The following is a 17,244-nucleotide window of genomic DNA, read 5'->3' as shown; positions in this document are numbered from 1 at the left end:
ATACAGGGGTCTCACTCTGCAGTACGGAAGGGAGGAGGGAGTGGGGATATACAGGGGACTCACTCTGCATTACGGAAGGGAGGAGGGAGTGGGGATATACAGGGGTCTCACTCTGCATTACGGAAGGGAGGGGGGAGGGGGGATATACACGGGTCTCACTCTGCATTACGGAAGGGAGGAGGGAGTGGGGATATACAGGGGTCTCACTCTGCATTACGGAATGGAGGGGGGAGGGGGGTATACACGGGTCTCACTCTGCTTTCTGGAAGGGAGGAGGGAGTGGGGATATACAGGGGACTCACTCTGCATTACGGAAGGGAGGAGGGAGAGGGGATATACAGGGGTCTCACTCTGCATTACGGAAGGGAGGAGGGAGAGGGGATATACAGGGGTCTCACTGCATTACGGAAGGGAGGAGGGAGTGGGGATATACAGGGGTCTCACTCTGCATTACGGAAGGGAGGAGGGAGAGGGGATACACAGGTCTAACTCTGCATTACGGAAGGGAGGAGGGAGTGGGGATACACAGGTCTAACTCTGCATTCTGGAAGGGAGGAGGGAGTGGGGATATACAGGGGTCTCACTCTGCATTACGGAAGGGAGGAGGGAGAGGGGATACACAGGTCTCACTCTGCATTACGGAAGGGAGGGGGGAGGGGGCATATACATGGGTCTCACTCTGCATTCTGGAAGGGAGGAGGGAGTGGGGATATACAGGGGACTCACTCTGCATGACGGTAGGAAGGAGAGAGTGGGGATATACAGGGGTCTCACTCTGCATTACGGAATGGAGGGGGGTATACACGGGTCTCACTCTGCATTCTGGAAGGGAGGAGGGAGTGGGGATATACAGGGGTCTCACTCTGCATTCTGGAAGAGAGGAGGGAGTCGGGATATCCAGGGGTCTCACTCTGCATTATAGAAGGGAGGAGGGAGTTGGGATATACAGGGGTCTCACTCTGCATTCTGGAAGGGTGGAGGGAGTGGGGATATACAGGGGACTCACTCTGCATTACGGAAGGGAGGAGGGAGAGGGGATATACAGGGGTCTCACTCTGCATTATAGAAGGGAGGAGGGAATGGGGATATACAGGGGTCTCACTCTGCATTATAGAAGGGAGGAGGGAGTGGGGATATACAGGGGTCTCACTCTGCATTCTGGAAGAGAGGAGGAAGTGGGGATATACAGGGGTCTCACTCTGCATTCTGGAAGAGAGGAGGGAGTGGGGATATACAGGGGTCTCACTCTGCATTACAGAAGGGAGGAGGGAGCGGGGCTTTACAGGGGTCTCACTCTGCATTACTTAAGGGAGGGGGGATATACACGGGTCTCACTCTGCATTCTGGAAGAGAGGAGGGAGACGGGATATACAGGGGTCACTCTGCATTCTGGAAGAGAGGAGGGGGTCGGGATATACAGGGGTCTCACTCTGCATTCTGGAAGGGAGGAGGGAGTGGGGATATACAGGGGACTCACTCTGCATTACGGAAGGGAGGGGGGAGGGGGGTATACACGGGTCTCACTCTGCATTCTGGAAGGGAGGAGGGAGTGGGGATATACAGGGGTCTCACTCTGCATTACGGAAGGGAGGAGGGAGTGGGGATATACAGGGGACTCACTCTGCATTACGGAAGGGAGGGGGGAGTGGGGATATACAGGGGTCTCACTCTGCAGTACGGAAGGGAGGAGGGAGTGGGGATATACAGGGGACTCACTCTGCATTACGGAAGGGAGGAGGGAGTGGGGATATACAGGGGTCTCACTCTGCATTACGGAAGGGAGGGGGGAGGGGGGATATACACGGGTCTCACTCTGCATTCTGGAAGGGAGGAGGGAGTGGGGATATACAGGGGTCTCACTCTGCATTACGGAATGGAGGGGGGAGGGGGGTATACACGGGTCTCACTCTGCTTTCTGGAAGGGAGGAGGGAGTGGGGATATACAGGGGACTCACTCTGCATTACGGAAGGGAGGAGGGAGAGGGGATATACAGGGGTCTCACTCTGCATTACGGAAGGGAGGAGGGAGAGGGGATATACAGGGGTCTCACTGCATTACGGAAGGGAGGAGGGAGTGGGGATATACAGGGGTCTCACTCTGCATTACGGAAGGGAGGAGGGAGTGGGGATATACAGGGGTCTCACTCTGCATTACGGAAGGGAGGAGGGAGTGGGGATATACAGGGGTCTCACTCTGCATTACGGAATGGAGGGGGGAGGGGGGTATACACGGGTCTCACTCTGCTTTCTGGAAGGGAGGAGGGAGTGGGGATATACAGGGGACTCACTCTGCATTACGGAAGGGAGGAGGGAGAGGGGATATACAGGGGTCTCACTCTGCATTACGGAAGGGAGGAGGGAGAGGGGATATACAGGGGTCTCACTGCATTACGGAAGGGAGGAGGGAGTGGGGTTATACAGGGGTCTCACTCTGCATTACGGAAGGGAGGAGGGAGAGGGGATACACAGGTCTAACTCTGCATTACGGAAGGGAGGAGGGAGTGGGGATACACAGGTCTAACTCTGCATTCTGGAAGGGAGGAGGGAGAGGGGATATACAGGGGTCTCACTCTGCATTACGGAAGGGAGGAGGGAGAGGGGATATACAGGGGTCTCACTCTGCATTACGGAAGGGAGGAGGGAGAGGGGATATACAGGGGTCTCACTCTGCATTCTGGAAGGGAGGAGGGAGTGGGGATATACAGGGGTCTCACTCTGCATTACGGAAGGGAGCAGGGTGTGGGGATATACAGGGGACTCACTGCATTCTGGAAGGGAGGAGGGACTGGGGATATACAGGGGTCTCACTCTGCATTACGGAAGGGAGCAGGGAGTGGGGATATACAGGGGACTCACTCTGCATTCTGGAAGGGAGGAGGGAGTGGGGATATACAGGGGACTCACTCTGCATTCCGGAAGGGAGGAGGGAGTGGGGATATACAGGGGTCTCACTCTGCATTACGGAAGGGAGGAGGGAGAGGGGATATACAGGGGACTCACTCTGCATTACGGAAGGGAGGAGGGAGAGGGGATATACAGGGGACTCACTCTGCATTACGGAAGGAAGGAGGGAGTGGGGATACACAGGGGACTCACTCTGCATTACGGAAGGGAGGAGGGAGTGGGGATACACAGGTCTCACTCTGCATTCTGGAAGGGAGGAGGGAGCGGGGATATACAGGGGACTTACTCTGCATTACGGAAGGGAGGAGGGAGAGGGGATATACAGGGGACTCACTCTGCATTACGGAAGGGAGGAGGGAGTGGGGATACACAGGTCTAACTCTGCATTACGGAAGGGAGGATGGAGTGGGGATATACAGGGGTCTCACTCTGCATTCTGGAAGGGAGGAGGGAGTGGGGATATACAGGGGTCTCACTCTGCATTACGGAAGCGAGGAGGGAGAGGGGATATACAGGGGTCTCACTCTGCATTACGGAAGCAAGGAGGGAGAGGGGATATACAGGGGTCTCACTCTGCATTCTGGAAGGGAGTTGGGAGTGGGGATATACAGGGGACTCACTCTGCATTCTGGGAGGGAGGAGGGAGTGGGGATATACAGGGGTCTTACTCTGCATTCTGGAAGAGAGGAGGGAGTGGGGATATACAGGGGTCTCACTCTGCATTCTGGAAGAGAGGAGGGAGTGGGGATATACAGGGGTCTCACTCTGCATTACGGAAGGGAGGAGGGAGCGGGGCTTTACAGGGGTCTCACTCTGCATTACTTAAGGGAGGGGGGATATACACGGGTCTCACTCTGCATTCTGGAAGAGAGGAGGGAGACGGGATATACAGGGGTCACTCTGCATTCTGGAAGAGAGGAGGGGGTCGGGATATACAGGGGTCTCACTCTGCATTCTGGAAGGGAGGAGGGAGTGGGGATATACAGGGGACTCACTCTGCATTACGGAAGGGAGGGGGGAGGGGGGTATACACGGGTCTCACTCTGCATTCTGGAAGGGAGGAGGGAGTGGGGATATACAGGGGTCTCACTCTGCAGTACGGAAGGGAGGAGGGAGTGGGGATATACAGGGGACTCACTCTGCATTACGGAAGGGAGGAGGGAGTGGGGATATACAGGGGTCTCACTCTGCATTACGGAAGGGAGGGGGGAGGGGGGATATACACGGGTCTCACTCTGCATTACGGAAGGGAGGAGGGAGTGGGGATATACAGGGGTCTCACTCTGCATTACGGAATGGAGGGGGGAGGGGGGTATACACGGGTCTCACTCTGCTTTCTGGAAGGGAGGAGGGAGTGGGGATATACAGGGGACTCACTCTGCATTACGGAAGGGAGGAGGGAGAGGGGATATACAGGGGTCTCACTCTGCATTACGGAAGGGAGGAGGGAGAGGGGATATACAGGGGTCTCACTGCATTACGGAAGGGAGGAGGGAGTGGGGATATACAGGGGTCTCACTCTGCATTACGGAAGGGAGGAGGGAGAGGGGATACACAGGTCTAACTCTGCATTACGGAAGGGAGGAGGGAGTGGGGATACACAGGTCTAACTCTGCATTCTGGAAGGGAGGAGGGAGAGGGGATATACAGGGGTCTCACTCTGCATTACGGAAGGGAGGAGGGAGAGGGGATATACAGGGGTCTCACTCTGCATTACGGAAGGGAGGAGGGAGAGGGGATATACAGGGGTCTCACTCTGCATTACGGAAGGGAGGAGGGAGTGGGGATATACAGGGGTCTCACTCTGCATTACGGAAGGGAGCAGGGTGTGGGGATATACAGGGGACTCACTGCATTCTGGAAGGGAGGAGGGAGTGGGGATATACAGGGGTCTCACTCTGCATTACGGAAGGGAGCAGGGAGTGGGGATATACAGGGGACTCACTCTGCATTCTGGAAGGGAGGAGGGAGTGGGGATATACAGGGGTCTCACTGCATTCTGGAAGGGAGGAGGGAGTGGGGATATACAGGGGTCTCACTCTGCATTACGGAAGGGAGGAGGGAGTGGGGATATACAGGGGACTCACTCTGCATTCCGGAAGGGAGGAGGGAGTGGGGATATACAGGGGTCTCACTCTGCATTACGGAAGGGAGGAGGGAGAGGGGATATACAGGGGACTCACTCTGCATTACGGAAGGGAGGATTGAGTGGGGATATACAGGGGTCTCACTCTGCATTACGGAAGGGAGGAGGGAGTGGGGATATACAGGGGACTCACTCTGCATTACGGAAGGGAGGAGGGAGTGGGGATACACAGGTCTAACTCTGCATTACGGAAGGGAGGATGGAGTGGGGATATACAGGGGTCTCACTCTGCATTCTGGAAGGGAGGAGGGAGTGGGGATATACAGGGGTCTCACTCTGCATTACGGAAGCGAGGAGGGAGAGGGGATATACAGGGGTCTCACTCTGCATTACGGAAGCGAGGAGGGAGAGGGGATATACAGGGGTCTCACTCTGCATTCTGGAAGGGAGTTGGGAGTGGGGATATACAGGGGACTCACTCTGCATTCTGGAAGGGAGGAGGGAGTGGGGATATACAGGGGTCTTACTCTGCATTCTGGAAGGGAGGAGGGAGTTGGGATATACAGGGGTCTCACTCTGCATTCTGGAAGGGAGGAGGGAGAGGGGATATACAGGGGTCTCTGCATTCTGGAAGGGAGGAGGGAGTTGGGATATACAGGGGTCTCACTCTGCATTCTGGAAGGGAGGAGGTAGAGGGGATATACAGGGGTCTCTGCATTCTGGAAGGGAGGAGGGAGAGGGGATATACAGGGGTCTCTGCATTCTGGAAGGGAGGAGGGAGTGGGGATATACCGGGATCTCACTCTGCATCCTGGAAGGGAGGAGGGAGTGGGGATATACAGGGGTCTCACTCTGCATTCTGGAAGGGAGGAGGGAGTGGGGATATACAGGGGACTCACTCTGCATTACGGAAGGGAGGGGGGATACAGAGGTCTCACTCTGCATTCTGGAAGGAAGGGGGTTTGGGATTACTGGAGGGAAAACTGTGCTGGCATGAAGTGGGGTACCATGTACCTTTCCTGTCAATAGTGTGCGCTCTGCGTATTTGAGGGGGCAATGGCACACTAGACACCCTGTGTGTGGGGAGGGTGCCAGAAAGGGCAGGAGCATTAAGGTTTTATGGATGGTGGGGGCAATCGATTCAGTTGGTAGGATCTTGATGTGGTCATGCTGTGCCACTCTGAGTGGTGGTCAAGATGGGCAATGCCATGGCACACCACATCGTTGATCCGGGAAAGCAGCTGATGTACCCAACATCAATCCCTGCCCTGTTAGGAACCTTTGAATACATGCAGGGTTCAACTTTATTTCTCACAGATAGTAAATATTGCTATCTGAAAATAAACAGTTTTTTAAAATCTCAGTTTAAAAACATATTTTTGAGATTTGGTAATATTCCAATTTTTAATAAACTTATTCCGTATCAGGCACCTTGAATTGGTCTCATTGCTGTCATAGCTGTAACTGATTGTTCTGCCAGTTAATTCATTAAAGAAAACATTAAAGGGGCGTTGTCGCCTCTGAAACTTATTGAGTCATTTCATCTCTTTTTAAACATACAATGCAACAACATTGCAAAACATTAATCACATTAGAAAATTATAATAGGCGAGATACTAGGAGGAGTGCTTTAGTGATCATTTTTGTACAAAATATATTCTTTTGGATATAACCACCACTCGACAGGGCACAGAATAATTGAATATCACATCAGAATAATAAACCATGGCCCAGATTTTTGTGGTGCTAATAACGATGAAACTGTCAGAGTTCGCTGTCTTTATTCCTCTGAAACAGACACCAACTTCTAGCGTTGGCGCGTGCTCAGTTAAAAGCAGAAATCCAGAGGTTGCAGTCGGTGATTGTACACTTTCTCAGTGGGTGCACTGTTGAGATCCCCCCCAGACAAGTAGAAATCATTGAACTGATGAGAACATCTATTCTTTCTCAGTTAGTCTCGCTGTAACAACTCTTGACAAACTTTGTTGAATGAGATGTAACTGGGTTTAACAGTGCATTAAGTTCATAATTATTGCTGGAAAACCTCTCTGGCCCTGAAAAACTTATTATATATTTGTGGAATGTCAAATTTCTCCGTTATGATAAAATTCACATTTCTAAATTGATATATATATTTTTAAGTTTGTATTTCAGCTTTTACATTAATCCCATGTATATGTCATTTATTTTGCACCTTGTAAAATTGAATTAGAAGTGAAGGGATTCAGTGCATTTTACTTCCTGGTTTGCTATCTGTGAGTATACTTCAATGCGATTGGCTGTTTACTCTGCTTGATGATATCACTGCTGGTGGATGCCTGGAGATTCCTTTGACTTGGCACTAGATTCAAACTGATGTCATGAAAGGGGCTCACCACCACCTTCTCAAAGGAAATTAGGGATGGGCTACAAATGCTGGCCTTGCCAGCAACACTCGCATCCCATGTACGAATAGAAAAGCAAAAGTACTTGTTATACAGTACAAATACAATCAATAATTAGTTTTTGGTTATTGTTGGGTATTATTTATTTATTTTTTTATTTCGAGATACAGCACTGAAACAGGCCCTTCGGCCCACCAAGTCTGTGCCGACCATCAACCACCCATTTATATTAATCCTACACTAATTCCATATTCCTACCACATCCCCACCTGTCCCTATATTTTCCCTACCACCTACCTATACTAGGGGCAATTTATAATGGCCAATTTACCTATCAACCTGCAAGTCTTTGGCATGTGGGAGGAAACTGGAGCACCTGGAGGAAACCCATGCAGACACAGGGAGAACTTGCAAACTCCACACAGGCAGTACCCAGAATTGAACCCGAGTCGCTGGAGCTGTGAGGCTGCGGTGCTAACCACTGCGCCACTGTGCCACCCCATTATTGCAACAATGGCTGATGGATATCCTTTATCTTTCATATTTTTAGTAGGAGTGAAATATATTCCTGAACTGATATTTAGTAGTTCAAAGAGTTAATTAAAAAAAAGCGTTGCTGTCAAAGCAAATAAAAACACTACAACAAATTGAAGCCTTACCCTTATATATTCATCCAGTACCGTGATCTCAGTTTCTTACCAACTGGTGATCGTGCCTTCAGCTATCTAGTCTCACATCCCGTAATTCCCACCCTGAGTCCCTCCGTCTCTCTACCTTCCTCTGCTCCTTTCACACCCTCCTTAGAACCTAGTGCTTTGATCAAGTTCCCAACATTTCCTCCTTTGGTTTGGTGTGAATTTTTGTCTGATGAAATCTCTGAGATGTTTGCTATGTTAAAGCTGCTACATAAGTGTGAGCTGTTGTTGTCACACTCCCTTGTATCTAAAATATTGGCGGTTTTATGTGGGCTTCATTCCTGCACACATCCTTCCTGCCTTGAGAACATTCAATACTTCATATCTCAGTCATAAACTGCATGGATTGTTTGGATACAAATCCTGTTACATTTTTTCCTTACAAATCTTGAAACGTTGTTCTCAGAAATGGCTTTTTAATTAAAGGTCCAAGAGTATTGTGAAGTATCAGATTAACTAATTTCATAATATAAATATAAGAATAGAAATTGTGATGTTCCACTGTTGGCCCAGAGCCTCCTGAGGTGTGAGGACAAATTATAGATGGAGCAACACCACTGCAACCCAGTCCTGACTGTCTCACTCACATCTAGCAATGAAGGAGAGGAAAAATCAGGTAAGCCATAAAACAGGCGGACAATCCCATACTGCCTGCTTTCCCTCCCCCTTCTTTCCTGTAGACTATGCAAGTTCCACCCAGTATGGGTTATGAACCTTTGGAATTCTCTAGCCCAAAGAGCTGTGGATGATCTGTCATTGAGTGTATTCAAAACTGAGATCGATACATTTTTGGATGCCAAGGGAACCAAGGAATATGGGGATTGGGCGGGAAAGTGGAGCTGAGGCAGAAAATCAGCCCTGATCTTAATGGATGGCAAAGTAGGCCACGGGGACCAAATGGCCTACTCCTGCTCCTATTTCTTATGTTCTTATGTAAGAGGCTAAAACCTAAGGCTGCACCTAGCACTTCTCCTTAGTAAATCTATCAGCTCGAGTTAGGCAAGCTGGTTATATGGAATGCACAACTTGGGAGTTTCTAAAACAAACTTGATGGATTGTCTAAAATTTTAGTTGTTTCATTGGCATAGAATCATATCATTCAATGCCCAAAATCCTAGCCATTGTCAAGTATTGGCAATCAGTTCAATCTTGATCCAATGCGATTAGGAAAGATATAGCCTTATACTTTTGCTTCAGAAAGGGGTTTGGATCATAATTTCGGTGGTTGAGTGGTTTAATGAACCAGGTCAGGTTGAAGTTACAACAAGTAATGCTCTGTTATGAGTTTAAGGGATTCTCACGATTGCCAGGCAAAAGTCAAACGAAGATGAACGGAAACATTCAAGAAAAGATCCCATTTATTTAATTGCTCCGGGTTTCCGCTGACCCTCTGCTGTTCCGAATGAGAGGTTCAGGGAAAATTGGGACCTTGTTTTGTTTGAATTGCACCTCCTGCCGGGTGCTTAAACTGTCTGCGGCCGTGGAGAATAACACAGGCCAGTGTATCCAGCTTGCTCTTGCACATCGGCTAACAGTCAACAATTTAGTGAATAACACTAGATTGAAGCATACCTGATGGAGCTTCCCATCCCGCTCTGCACTCTCGGGCACTCCTTGGAGACTTGGTGGAATGTACCAGAAACACACATTGGTGTGCTCGGGCTGAGTGGGAACAGAAACATAAAATAGATAAAACGCATGCTGTTATTCAAAGGTAGTTATGGAAAAACGCTGATTAATGTGTTAGAATTATTATTTTCTTGCCATTCTGAGGACTAAAGCTTTGCCAAACTCTCGGTCAACAATGTATCAATTCAAATCGCAAAAGAATGTGACCGAATGCGCAAGTTTGACACTGTGGTTGGGGAAATTGCTCTTTGGTGAAAGTGTGAAGTGGACGATTGCCAACTGGCAGCTTGTTTTATACTTCACCCTTTCTTTTGCCATTGACTTCAAGATACAAAGGCAAGGCAAAATCTGTGTTGCCTTGAAAGCTTTTATCTAATAGTAATATTGAATGGAAAAGAGGCCTCATTTTGTATTGTGTAATATCAGTGATTCATCAGTGATGATCTTTTGTAGACTATCTGAATAGCTCAGGTGTGGAATATGGAGTAGTGACTATTCACAGGGAGATCTGATTCAATACAAAGTTTGGATTGCACTGGCCCAACAACTTCCAGCAGTGCTTTCCTACCGTACAATGGATATATTTACTTCCATACTACACCCTGATGAAGGAATGTCAGATAGAAGGCTTGTTTGTATTATGGTCTCATGCGCAACGGTATCTGGGTCAAACCTAAGAAACCATTTCATTTGGTCAGTATTGAACAAACTAATTCCGCATTTACATTGTTGAATAGACCAGAATATTCTGAAGCCCAAGTGGCATTTTAGAATCAAAACCAATTCTAGCCAGATGCAGAGGCAGGCTACAACCCGTTGCCAGTTTCAGGTGCACAGCAGTATAAACTAGAGAAACCTATAGTTGAATCCTCACATGATGCCTGTTGAACCTATACCATTCTGCTGGCCACCTGTTTGGGTAAAAGTTCCAATGCAATGTACCACTGAATAACAGAACAACGTGGATTCATGCCTACAGCTGTGCATACAGATTTCAATTGGGAAGCTGTGGGAAAGAGCTGAGTGGAAGCCAGACATATTCCCCACAGAGTGTGATGGAAAATGTAACAGAGAGTTACTGCAGATACACACACACACTTCCCAGTGGCACTGGTGAAAGCCTAAATAAAGGCCTTCAGACTATTCTCTCAGCTGAAAAGGTGAATAGTACAGAGAGATACAGGACAGGCGAAGATTAAGACAAAAATTATTTTCAAAAATTGTCACACAACCGAAATACCCAGGAGTAAAATTACAATCAAAAAGTTTATGCCCTGATTGAAAGCCAACGTTTAAAGTAACACAGTCTTTACACTCGTGGACTGATAGTACATATGCATTCTCCCAGTGGTGAAAAATCAGAAAATTGTAACAGGACGAATGACGAGGGTCTGATCCTCATAGTTTGCTGGCTTTAGTTTTATTGGATAAAGGATCATTCTGATGTGTGTTCCTGGAGAGTAGAGCTCGCCGCTGGGACTCTGTATTCATAACATTGTCCCTTTAAGATGACATCAGTTTCAGAACAAAGAAAACAAGGGGTAATTTTTAACTTTTGCAATCCCTTTAGCAAACTGCCGGATTTTCTGTTCACTACTTTAAATGGATAGAAAATGGGGCAGGTTGCATAATGGACATTCCAGTATTCCAATATGTGCTCATAGAGCCTGATCCTTATTGTTGGAGTGGCAAAAGTGGAAAATTTACCCTTTAATCCAGGTTCCCAAGGTGGGGAAAGGTACTGTTCCAATGTTCTTATACACTACATACTATATAAAAGCAGACTGCTTGGTAACTTACTTTATCATCAAACACCAGCTTAAAATCATTCCTTCCTTTGAGTTTACCATGGAGATACTCTGCAAGTTCTAGACATCTATTGATTTGCTTCTCAAACCCTGATGTGCCCTGTAAAGGACAATAAAATAAGTTGATGTATACCACATTGTGCTGTGATGTCAGATGCAATCATAGCAAATCAAGTGATCAAAAGAAGTACAAAGGTCAGTTCTTTGACTACTCGTTTGAAAGAATGACTTAGATTTCTATAGCAACTTTCACAATCTCAGAATGTCCTAAAGTGCTTTACAGCCAACAAAGTACATTTGCAGTATATTCAGTGTTGTAATGTAGGAAACGCATTAGCCAATATGCACACAGCAAGATCCAACAAACAGCAATGTAATAATGACCAGATAATCTGTTTGTGTGATGTTGATTGAGTGATAAATATTGTCCAGGACACTTGGGGAAACTCCCCTGTTCTTCAAAATAGCACCATGTTTTTTTTTTGCATCCAGTTGAGAGAGCAGATGCAGCTGCATCTGGGAGTGGGTGCAGGCTCTTGTGGAGCATAAACACTAGCATAGACATGTTGAGCTGAATGAACTCTTTCTCTGCTGTACATTCTACGCAATTCAATGTAACTATTCCAAGCCTTGAGTGATGGTGATCAACAAACCAGGCTACCTTTGATGTTTCTTTAGAAATCTGGACATTTTCAAACAGTAAGAACAATCATTCTTTTGATTTCTTTTAGCAAATAAATTATGCTGGCACAGAACAAATAAATAAATATCGCTCAGAAGGAAGTCTGAAGATATGCAGTAACTGGCCTGACAGGCACTTTTGGGTTGCTCTGCATAGGAAACGCTGCTGGCGAAACAGCAGGATGATGATGTATAAACATTTGCCTGAAATTCCACTGAACTATATTTGCAGAAGTATTGACACTTTTTCTTTTGAGCTGGTTAATTCCTCAGTTAAAAAAAAATTGGCCTTTGATTATGGTGCCACATAAGAGACTCATGACAAAGGTTGGGTGGGGTGGGATGAGTGGGTTTGGAGTCAAGGGAACAGGAAGACTCAGGATATGCACAAATTGCAGGTGGATTTTAATATCCTTTATAATGGTCATAGTCATTATTCAAATGGACCAGTTGGGCTGAATTGATTTGAATAATGACCTGGCTCATCGTAAAGGATATTAAAATGGACCTGCGGTTTGTGAATGTTCTGAGTTTAGTCCGTTACCTTTGAACCTCTATTTCAGCATGTGTTGAATGGTTCCAGTATGGATCCCTGTGGAGCACCACGTTCCACTTTCTGTGAATTGTTATCCATATACATAAATGATTTGGACTCAGAAATTGCAGCTTTGGAATCATTTGTGGAAGACTGCACCAAAAGACAGGAAGGTGTAAATGGGTTTGAAGAGTGGCTGGATAAATAGCAAATTAAATTCCAATATAGCAAAGTGTGAGCTGAATTATTTTGGTAAATGGAATGAGGATATGTTAATTCCTCAAAAGCTAAGAACTGAATAGGGTAGAGGAGCAAAGAGATCTGGGAATACAGATACATAAACCACTAAATGTAGCAATACAGGTTGATAAGACCTTAATTAGTGCAAACAAAGTTGATTTCCAGAGGAATGGAATACAGAAACAGGGAAGTAATGCTAAATGTATATTGATCCTTATTAGATCACACTGGGAGTACTATGCACAGTTTTAGTTTCCACTCCACAAAAAGGATATTGAAGCACTGGAGAAAGCAGAGGAAATGGTTTACAAGGATGATTACCAGAATTGAGAAGATGCAGCTTTCAGGAAAAACTGAAAAGATTGGGGCTTTGTTTCTCTGGAAAAGAGGAGACCTGACACAGGCATATCTAACTATGAAGGGATTCAGTAGGGTAGGTGTGGAGAAACTGTTTCCAATTGTAGGTGAGTGCAGAACAAGGGGAAATAAATATAAGATAGTCACTAACTGATCAGATAAAGCGTTTCAGAGGCATTTCTATACACAAAGTGTTGAGAATGTGTAACTTGCTGCTGCATGGAGTGGTTGTAGCAGACAGGATTGATGCATTTAAGGGGAGGGTTGATGTATAGATGAGGAGAAAGGGAATGGGGGATATTAGTGAAGGGTGGAAAGAGGTAATTTGAGTGGGAGGAATTTTGTGTGGACTATTAACACCAGCATTGATCAATTAGGCTAAAGGCTGGGCTGGATCTAGTTCTCCTCCAGGCGTCGGGGTTTGTGGCCGATGGACGGGCCTGAAGATGCCTCTGGGGGAGGACTGCCATTCACCTTGATGTCAGGAGGGTTGGCCTGATATTGTTGGCGTCAGAGAGGCCTCTTGGCGACCTCCCACACCCCCCACCCCGCTCAGCGGTGGGACCTCCATTTGCATATTTAAATAATTGAAAATTAATGCATTAATTATACTTATGTCTCCGCCTGAGTTCCTGCTCCCATCTTCGGTCCGGTGGCCAGCACTCCCGCACCTTCGGGTCCCCGCCCGGGGAAACCAGGTGCCACAGTGGTAGGGAGGGGGGAGGAGGTAAGTTTCTCAGTGCCGGGGGGCGGATGGTGGAGGGTGGGAAACGGGGTCAAAGTAACATCATTGGTGTAGGGGATAGTGGGAAGAGTTAAAGTTTATACACTTCGTTGGGGGGAAGGTCAGGTGGACAAGCTAAGTATTTTGCGGGGGGAGAAGGCAAGTCATTAATTTAATGGGGGGGGGGTGGTGGGAGAGGGGCAGAAGAAACATCTTTATTTATTTTTATTTACGTGTGCTTTAAATATTTAAATTTAATGGTGGGGCTCAAAGCCCTTTAAAAATGGCGTCAGCGCCTGCGTACAGGCGGCTGACGCCATTGCCGGGGATGGACAGCCCAGCCCCCTCCGTGAGATTGGGGGAGGGGCGGCAGCCTGCTCCGGCTATTTAAATGAGCTGCCACACAGAAGACTGCGCGCGGCTCCGTGACACGCAGCCGGTGCGGGCGGGACGTCATTTTTTATCGCCTGCCGCTGGCACAGAAGATTCAGCCCTGTGTAAATCCCTGAGAATTGTAGATGAGAATATTAAATGTTCACATATTAACATCTCACAGTATAATTTCAGAAGTAATCTTCTTCACTTTCTGCCAATCTTCATTACCTTTGCTTTCCACATCAACCAGAATTTGAAGGCATCCACATGGCGACCACATTGAATTGTTTTATCTCCTGTATCATAGGACACATCATACAGCTTGTCATTCTGAAACAGGTACTGTGCACATATTTGATTGCAGTTCAGGAGCAAACCCTGTCAAAGATCATAACAGTTGCTAGAACACCAAGGCAATATTTTCTTTAATCCTATGCAATGACTTGCTAGATGCTCCTTTTTGCCTTACAGTTATTCACTTTTACTTAATGTGCACATCATAGGTTTTGCTTGTATCTCCACTGTTATCTTGCCCTGAGGTTCCCGGGCCCTATGGACTGGATATTATGGGCCCCCCCGAGGCGGGGTCAGAGGTGGAGGGGCCCATAGAATTGCGACGCGTGGCCTGGGAGTGGGGGGGCCCGTCGTCACCTTGGAGAAGGAACCTCCCCCCAATGCGTGGCCCATGGAGGGCTCTGGCCAGGAAACAATGCACCTCCCAGGACCCCTGTCCCTTGGACTTTACGACCACCCCCACCCCCGCCAGTCCCTTTTCCATTTCTGAACATCCTCTGTTCCTGCGATACGAGCACTTTGAGAGTTCGTACAACAATAGACTACTCACAGCAATTTCCAAACTAGAATTTCTTCTTTCCTGTCCACTTGAATGAAAATTGGTTTCAGTGGATGGAAGTTTACACTTTCTCATAGTGACCCAATGGAATGCGTAAGCTGTGAATTTCGAGGGGGCTTTCTCTGAACATCTGTCGTAACTTTGGTTCAGACTCTTGAAACCCTGCTCCTCCAGGGTTCGCAGGCATAATTTGATACAAACCTTTGGCCCAGTCTCTTTTGCCTCATTGCCTGTGGAACTGATTGGTGCCTGCACTGCACAGTTAATAGACCCACAGCACCTGCCTGTTTCAGGCAATAGGCAATAAGCCTGAAACAGGCAGGCCCTTTGGACACCTGGTGGTAAGCCCCTTTCAAAACGGAGTTGGCTGCATCACTGGTGTTAATGGGGCAGAAAGGCAACCGACTCCAGTTTCAGCTGGTAACCATCAATGCCATGTGACAGTCACTCAAAACCGAGCCCCTTAACTTGTGAATTGAACCTTAGGGGAATATTAATCAAAAAAGGGTGGGTTTGAGTTGGGTGGGGGATTACATTCTTAAAAATCAGATTCCACATCACAACCCAACCTCTAACTCGCCCACTTCCAGCTTTAATTGAAATGGAAGGCAGGTGGGTGACCTGTTTGATCCAGGTGAGTGTCTTAAACGTACCTCCTGGATCCAGCTTGTCTGCTTAGGGAACCCCTGTGATCTGGCATGTCCCACCTTACCTTCCCCGCAAGGCCTGCAGTCCCCTCCCTTTCCCTGGGGCCTACGGTCCTATCCCACCAAGACCTCGGATTTACCCACATGCCTTAAATCCTCCCCACCAAGGCCTCTGATCTCCCTCTCACGCCACTGATTTCCCCCCCAACAGGCCTTCGATTTTCTCTCCCCTCCCTGAGCTTCCCCCACCAAGCCTCTGATTTCCCCTGCCCAGGTCCCGATCTTTCCCACCTGAGCCTCCAATTCTCCCCCCAAAGCCTGTGATTATCCCTCATCCTCCCCTCCTTAGGCTTCCGATTCCCCACCCAGGCCGCTGATCCATCCCCTATGACCCTGGGATTGACAGTCCCCATGGGATTTCACTCCCTGCTCCCATCGTGCCCCAACCAAGATCAACCTCCCCTTTAACCTTCCGAGATCGACACACATCTCCTCCCCCCTCCCCCCCCTCACCCCACCAGCAAGTCCAAGATACTCTCAACCTGGATGCAGCTTGCCCTGCTGTCTTCACTGACTGGTTAATAATAAAAGCAAAATACTGCGGATGCTGGAAATCTGAAATAAAAACAAGAAATGCTGGAAGCACTCAGCAGGTCTGGCAGCATCTGAGGAAAGAGAAGCAGAGTTAACGTTTCGGGTCAGTGACCCTTCTTCGGAACTCACTGACTGGTTCCCTGTCCGACTAGAAGTCACCCTGTCGATCAGCCTGGTTTCCCACCGGGGAACCGATCAGTGATGTCATGCACACACTGTGGAGTTAAAATTCCACAACGTGAGGGGGGATTCCCGACTTCTGGGTTCTCTGTGACTTTCTGACTCTACCTCCCACTCCTGGCAGGTCAGGTAATTAAAATCCAGCCTTCATCTTTTTCCCCCCGACTGTTGATTTTGGTAACAACACATTTAAATACCTTCTCACGAATTAGAATTGCAGAACACTGCAGCGGAACACCCATCATCTTGTGTGGATTCCAGGTAATTGAGTTGGCTCTAGTACAAAGAACAGTCTTACAGTAGCATGCAAAAAATAACTTGCCAGATGTATATTTTATAAGTATAATGATATTTATTGGCGGTGCTACAAAAAGAGCAGAAATATACCTTGCAATCCCACTTAACTTATAACGATGCTTCTGTGACATTAATAGTCCACTGCCCCAAGCTGCCTGTTAAAAGAAATTACAAAGATTACTTTAATATGAAAGGACAATGTTTCTCATCAAAAGTACCAGGGAAATTCATTATATCTAAAGCTGTTATGGATTT

At 47.6% G+C, this 17,244-nt stretch overlaps 1 protein-coding gene across 1 annotated transcript in view; it reads right to left on the bottom strand.

Annotated features, from left to right (window-relative positions):
- LOC137379128 (glutamate decarboxylase 1-like) overlaps positions 1-17,244 on the bottom strand; it is a 73,546-nt gene that overhangs the window by 16,899 nt on the left and 39,403 nt on the right. Inside the window, exons 10-14 of the mRNA XM_068049846.1 lie at positions 17,080-17,144; positions 16,890-16,968; positions 14,647-14,796; positions 11,499-11,606; positions 9,642-9,731 (exon numbers count right to left, since the gene is read on the bottom strand). Coding sequence (XP_067905947.1) covers positions 9,642-9,731; positions 11,499-11,606; positions 14,647-14,796; positions 16,890-16,968; positions 17,080-17,144 — 492 coding nt within the window. The remainder of the gene's footprint in view (positions 1-9,641; positions 9,732-11,498; positions 11,607-14,646; positions 14,797-16,889; positions 16,969-17,079; positions 17,145-17,244) is intronic.

The sequence above is a fragment of the Heterodontus francisci genome, chromosome 2 (assembly GCF_036365525.1).
Source record: "Heterodontus francisci isolate sHetFra1 chromosome 2, sHetFra1.hap1, whole genome shotgun sequence".
Taxonomy (NCBI): Eukaryota; Metazoa; Chordata; class Chondrichthyes; order Heterodontiformes; family Heterodontidae; genus Heterodontus; species Heterodontus francisci.
This window is presented reverse-complemented; position numbering and strand designations above follow the sequence as displayed.